The sequence below is a fragment of the Pleuronectes platessa genome, chromosome 17 (assembly GCF_947347685.1).
Source record: "Pleuronectes platessa chromosome 17, fPlePla1.1, whole genome shotgun sequence".
Classification (NCBI taxonomy): Eukaryota; Metazoa; Chordata; class Actinopteri; order Pleuronectiformes; family Pleuronectidae; genus Pleuronectes; species Pleuronectes platessa.
This window is the reverse complement of record NC_070642.1, coordinates 14,564,104-14,570,890: the sequence shown is the minus strand read 5'-3', so window position 1 is coordinate 14,570,890 and position 6,787 is coordinate 14,564,104. Positions and strand designations below refer to the sequence as shown.

Here is a 6,787-nt window from a genome sequence, read left to right as displayed (position 1 = left end):
AGTGTATGAAATTTGTACATCTTGATTTATTCTAGTTTTGTGGGTTTCAATCCTAACCCACCTCCCCAATTGTGCCCCTGGCCCCCACCCAAATTCCATCTCCATCCGCCCCTGCTGAATCATCTGAGGAGCTGAGGAGGGAGCAGCTCCTCTCCCTCTCTCCCTCCCTCACTCCTCTCTCCCTCTCTCTCCTCTCCCTCTCCTCACGGCAGAGGCGCACGGTCCTCCCGGAGCGTGCAGATCCAGCGTGTGTCACACTGGATGATGCGCCTCCTCTGAACCGCTGCGCTCCTGCGTGACGCTCCCGCACCGTCCGGGGCGCGATGCTTCCACACACCTGGCTGGATTGCGCGGAGGCCATTTGTTCCACCCGCTGCTCCCTTTACTCCGAGTCGTAGCGCGTCTGGTGCTGGGAACGAGATGTCCGGGATGTATTTTCTCCGGAGATTGTAAGAAGAAAAAAAAGTGGAGGAGAAGGAGCAGCTCTCTGAGACCATGTGGAGGAGAGAAGACGCGTCCCTTGGTGCGAGCCCCGGAGGCAGGAAAAGACTCTAAGAGGATCTTTCTATTTTATTTTCCTGCGCTTTCTTGGATAAAAGATGCTTCGATAGAGAGAAGGGATGGTAGAGAAGTAAGTGCCTCAACAACTATTTTGGAATTCAGCACTGGAATAATGAAATGTGCTCCTTTAAAAGAAACCTCAGGTTATTTGTGAGTTCATTGAAGATAAATGTGGCTTTTTTCTTCCTCTTGCTCAAATTAATCTCTTCCATTTCTCAGTATTGTTTCTTACATGGATGAGGCCCTAATTTCTCATTTAAAACCGCAGTAACGGTAATGCAACTCCACAAATATCATATTGAATTCATTTCTATTCGATGCTTTAGATGCGCATGATGGTTTCAGCTCATTATTCGGACTGAGCTTCTCCATAAGTTGTTTACGGTAAAATACTGGCCATCGGGAGCTGATGGGGTGATTATGTAATTCTATCAAGTGAAGCAAGCTGTTGGGAAAACAGGACCGAGAAAAAGACTGTTCCATTTTTCATGAGCCTCCAGGCAGTCGCGGTGTTTATTTACCAAAAAGCAATAAAAAATGTTTTATCACAATAGTATTACGGCTGCAGTCCTGTAGGGAGACATGTGCTCCATTTATATATGTGGAGTGAAATGATGTTAAGGTTGGGATCATCTATTCCACCAGACAAACTTAACAGCTGAGTAGGCAGACTAGAGTAGAAGTCAAGATTCCCATTGTTAGATCGAGCTCATACTGATGTGCTTGTAGATGTCAGTGTTGGAGAAGTGCAGCGGCTGTATGTGGAGCTGTTGCTCACACTGCATTGAACGCTGTTTGAATCAAACCAGCAGCTCTATAGCTCCTGCAGATCGTTGCATGTTGTGGCGAGGTGCTGTTCACTGGCTTATTGCAGGAGCGGATATTTGAGATGTGAGAGGAATTGGCTGCATAGTAATGATACAGACGCAGTGAGCACGTATACATTAACATCTCAGATGAGGGCTGGGTGCTGTTGTCCCTTTTTTTTTATTTCGTTTTTAAGTTGACAGTCGATATATTTATTACGGATCATAATATTATATTGTGATCATTATTGGAAGTGTTTCATACCCTGACTCTGCTAACATTTGTGACTGAAAATCGTTTCCTCTCCTTTATTTTGAAGGGGAGGACATTCAAAAAAGCTATCGCTGCATTGTAATAATCAAGCACAATGTTTAAAGGTCAGTGCTGATCATCTTCCTTTAGATAGTTATTAAATCACAATATATGTGATTATTCTCTTTAATAGAGCAGAAATGGAAGTTTTGAAACCTTAGTTGGACAAACTGGAAACTGGGAAGGGGAATTTCCATCATTCTCTTTAGACCACTTAATTGATTAATCGAGAAAATTCTCATCAGAATTGACAGTGAAAAATGATTCTTTCCTGCAACGTTGTGAGACCGTGAAAAGGTTGCTGTGATTAATCTGGCAAGACAGTAGTGATTTGGTAAAAACCATAGTGATGTGATGAATGAGTGCAGTCTATTACTATGGAAATAAATCGACTCCACATTAATCAGTTCCGTCCTTGCAGTGGCTGCACCTGACCTTCTTGACCCCAACTCTGCCGCCCACAACTCCAAGCCTCGCTTGTCCTTCTCGGGCCATCCTGTGGTGCTGAACCTTCCGGAGGATGAGTGCGACACCCGGATTACAGTCATGAGGTGGAAAACCGTGTCAGCGATCTTCTTCCTGGTGGTGCTCTACCTGATAATCGGGGCGACGGTGTTCCGGGCTCTTGAGAAGCCGCATGAGAGCTACCAGAAACTGGCCATACTCGCAGAAAAGCTGGACTTCCTGGCCACGCACGCCTGCGTCAACTCCTCCGAGCTGGAGGATCTGGTGAAGGTAGGTGATTGTGATCATGTCTCTTCTGAAGGATAATTGACGAAATACCGTAGGTTATGTTTTCACCCATGTCCATTTCTTTGCTGGTTTGTTTGTTGGAAGAAAGATAGTGCAAAAGGAACCTGTTGGATTACCACAGAACTTGGTGGAAGGATGCAGTTTGGGTCAGGAGAGAACTCAATAAATATTATTGTGGATCCGGATCAGCGAGCGGATCTTGGATTTATTTAAATCCCTTTCTTTAGCATTACCAGATAATAAAGACACGGTCATGTATCTTCATGAGCCTAAATTGGTCCATTTGTAAAAAAGCAAATGTGGCCCTTTTTTGGCAAACATGTGGTGCTCCTGGCAAGGTGTAATCTGGATGTGGCTCTAAAGTGGTCCATGTGGTAAATGCTGAATATGGCCCCAATAGCACAAAACAAATGAGGGCCACCGATGGGACCTTTGGTTGACATACGGCATTACTATGGCTTACTTTCTGGCCGCCCAAGTTCCATCATTCCATATGGTATATGAACGGGATGACAGTGAGACAGTGCGGGCGAGAACCGTGCCAAAACTATTTCCCTATGTGGGAGGGGACTGATTTTTATGAGTGTGTGCAATAAGGTGCAGCTTGAATGAATGTTAGGGGACCTTGGTGGAGTTATATGTTCTGCTGTTTTCTATTAATTGTGTTTTTATACAATTTTCTAAACAGAAAGACAAAGAGAAGACAATAGGTTAAAATCAGTGTGTAGACAGCTTTACACTCTCTAACCCTGAGCCTTGTGGACACACTCGCTGGGAGTAAAGTGCTGCCAGAGCTTCAGCCTGATTTTCACGCCGTTGAAGAATCAAAGACAAAGACTTTATACATATTTATTTCGTGGTGCCGGAGGCGGTTTCATAAAAAAAAAGAAGAGAAACAAGAAAGTGTTTTTCCTGTCATGATTTGACATCTCACTTCCTGTTTGATCACAATACCTGTCATATACCCTCTTTTAGCACCGAATGAACAAATTGAATTAAAATAAACTTCCACTGAATCTAAAAACAGAGCGTGAAATCCATTAATTAATTTTCAATTGCATTACTAAGAATAAAACTCCACTATGAATATCAGAGATGAGAGAGGAATCTCCTAATGAAAGAGATCTACTGGTGTAATGGCTTTTCCTTTATTGATTATTGGATTTCATCACCAATCAAACATGTCAGGTTTGATTTGCAGCGTTTCCTCCTGAGGACTCCAGTTGACATGTCAGACTTGTTGATGATTATTACGGCTCTGATGTGGCAGAGCTGAACGGTTTTTAAATCCCGGTGGTGTATCTGTTCTAGCAGCCGAGGGGCCTCCCAGTCACACACTTCATCCCAGTGCCAAAGCATCCTCACACTCTCTGTTGTCTTACTTTTATTCACCTTTATACTGAAAGGTATTTATTCATTTCCCTGGACATGAGACTGATATTTACATCCATGTTGTCTTCTGAAGTTGTTGATGTATGAGGTTGAATTAGATGCCACATGTGAAAGCTCTATTTCCTGTGTATATATGTAGATTGTGACCATGTAAAAACTGACCCCCACTGACAATTGAGTGCTTTTAATTGCCTACTATTAAGTCTCTGTATGTAAAGGGGGCTGTTTTTGATTGAGATGGGATTAAGCTTTGAGAGGCTGAGTATATGTTAGAAGACGGTGTTGATTTCTGTCCTGAGATCAGATTGACAATTAGATAATGTTCTCTTGTCAGAGGGGACTTAATGACCGGGGGTCTCTGGACAGATGAATTTAATGGTCTCTTGAATCCAAACCCCTTTTAAATCCATTGGTTCATTTCATTAATACAGCACAACAACGTTTCTTGTGCAGAACTACAGCAAATAATACACATGCTCATGCTGCTCATTATTCTTTTCATTATTTGACACTACAATCAGACGTTATCTTTTGTGTTACCCTTGACAGCGCTTTAATTGGACTAGCACAGTTCCCATAATGCTTTCCATCGCTTGAGCTGGTGGTGCAAACATTTTACATGGTAGAGATTAATTGCGTTGGAGGCAGTAACAGTATCAGCAGCTGAGTCCTTGGTTATAAAGACCAGTGCTCTTTGTTTACTGCACCACTTTCTTTTAAGCAACACTCGCACCGCAGCTCCAGGGTTAACAATATTGGTTTGTGTTTCCACCGTAGGAGCTTTCACCAGGAACTGGGAACCTTTGCAGGAACTGTGTGTTTCCAATGCATGGACCAGTGTCCAGTTACAGGGAAAGTTCCTGAGGTAGGATTGCATCTAGATACTTTCCACCAAAAAGGAGCTTCCTCTTTCTTTTCACCCCACACAAAGTCCCCCCTCGAGGCATAAGAAAGCACTGGGACTTTTGGGGTGGGGCTTGCGCTATAGAAGCCTGATTTTTACAACTAGTCAAGTGTTTTAGTTCACCTGGTTAATCACTGCAATAGCTCACAAATCCATTTTCTTGATTTAATCTGAGAATTTCAGGTGTTTTGAGAACACTGTGTTGTGAGTACTCGTCTGTTTTCCGACAAACATCAGCTCAATTTGAATCTCTCTACTTTTTGTCTAATTATATTCAAGGATATCATCTGCTCTGAAACAGATGGCCCGAAAGTGTAGTTGTGCCCTTGTAAGACCCGTAATAATGACTGCAAACTGTCCTCTCCTCGACTCCTTCTGTTAATGACCTTTCTGCTGAATCAGACTGTGTCATTACAGTTTCCAGAAGGAAAGAAAAAAACACTACACACTGGCTGTCTCTGCAAAAATAACAGCAGTGAAGAACATAATGTTGCCTTAATGTCATTAGGAATTAGGCTTATGAGCCTTTTTTTAAAAGAACAGTACTAACAAAGAAACTGCTGACTTTGGGTATTTTCTAGACAAAAGCTTGACCGAATTACTTCTCTTCTGTTCTTCTTCTATTGTGTTCCCCACTCACTGTTTCTTAATTATTGATACAAACAAACACACACACACACACACACACACACACACATCATCCTTTGTATTCTCTTGCTGATCAAAATCCAGTACAGGAGAGTATTGTTGAGAGATGTCCTCTCAAAGGAGTAATTTAAAAAAGAAGTGAGTGATGTCAAAAAGCTCAGACGTTTCCATCTCTCCCTGTTTGTTGTGCTCGGCTCGGACACAGCCAGCGTGGTCGTCTCATTATCCTGTCTTATCATTTCTTTTGGCCGTGGTTAGTTTGCATGCAACTCTGTGCCAAACCACTGAATTAATATGGCTGCTTTGGCTGGAAAACAAAGGGGCTGACTGAGCCATGATTATTTCAGAGGAAGATTGGAGCCAGGGTTTGAGAAGCCTATCTTTGAACTGTCTCCTTTATTGTATTTGGGAATTATGAGAGATTGGAACTGACAACAAACATGCTTAATTGTTGAATAATTCACCTTTATACAAAACGTACCTTTTATCTGTGGATATATTTATTTCCTCTGTGTGAAACTTAATCAGTTTTTTCCATTGGGTGTCTCAATTTGTATGGACCTCATTTCCTCATGCCAGTAGCTATTGGTATATCAGAGAAATATATTGCTCGCTATGTAGCAGAAACCATTGCCTCTACTTTGGTCTCCAACAACCCTGAAGAAAAAATATTTGTTTGCTTGTCCATGAGGATACATTAAACAAACACGTCCAGTGAAGCATTTGAAAACTGTTGGTTGAGTCCTGATGAATAAGGACCAATCAGGAAGAGGATTCGCTTCATGGTTTCCAAACATCTGTTTCTACCCGTCCATACCACAACACAGTCTCAGAGTTTTCAAACTAAAATGGGGCCAGTAGGCTATCCAAGCTTCCCTGTTTCACACGCTTGAAAACTCTGAAGTAGTGTGGATATAAATAATGCAACAGTGATGTGTTTTAAAAGCTTAACAATGTCAAATGAGGGTAAAAGTTGTTAACCATAAAACTAAAACAATGTACTAGAAGACGCTAAAAACGCTTTGTTGGAAAGACACCAACCTCTGCGCTTTTTGCTTGTGGTAGCTTGTGCAGGGACGCGACACAGATTACAACATCACACTGTTCAATCGTATCAGCCTTTATCTCTCCACCTATTGACCCATCATGTCACGATCACCTTGTGTCATTACATCGGGGGCCGCTCCCTCAGTTTCCAATCCATTATTCCTCCATTTACACACTCGCCCTGTTCGGCCTTATCACGCTCAACAGTCATAGGTTAATGAGAGCTCTCCCAGTTTCACCAAGGAAGATGGATCATTGCAAACACACCCTGATATCGCAGTGGCCATAAAGTGTGGGGGTGTGTGTGTGTTTGCACAGACTCCAACTCAAGAGGACTGTGTGTAGTGTTATATGGTAAATGGT

General features: G+C 42.5%; 1 protein-coding gene across 2 annotated transcripts in view; it reads left to right on the top strand.

The window, feature by feature from the left end:
* The first annotated feature begins 321 nt into the window (after nt 1-321).
* LOC128460550 (potassium channel subfamily K member 2) overlaps nt 322-6,787 on the top strand; it is a 31,390-nt gene continuing 24,924 nt past the window's right edge. Inside the window, exons 1-3 of one of the 2 annotated variants that reach the window (XM_053445785.1) lie at nt 322-631; nt 1,688-1,745; nt 2,102-2,415. In XM_053445785.1, the coding sequence (XP_053301760.1) occupies nt 1,736-1,745; nt 2,102-2,415 (324 nt within the window). In that variant the 5' untranslated portion in view covers nt 322-631; nt 1,688-1,735. The remainder of the gene's footprint in view (nt 632-1,687; nt 1,746-2,101; nt 2,416-6,787) is intronic. The other variant, XM_053445786.1, reaches the window with a different exon arrangement.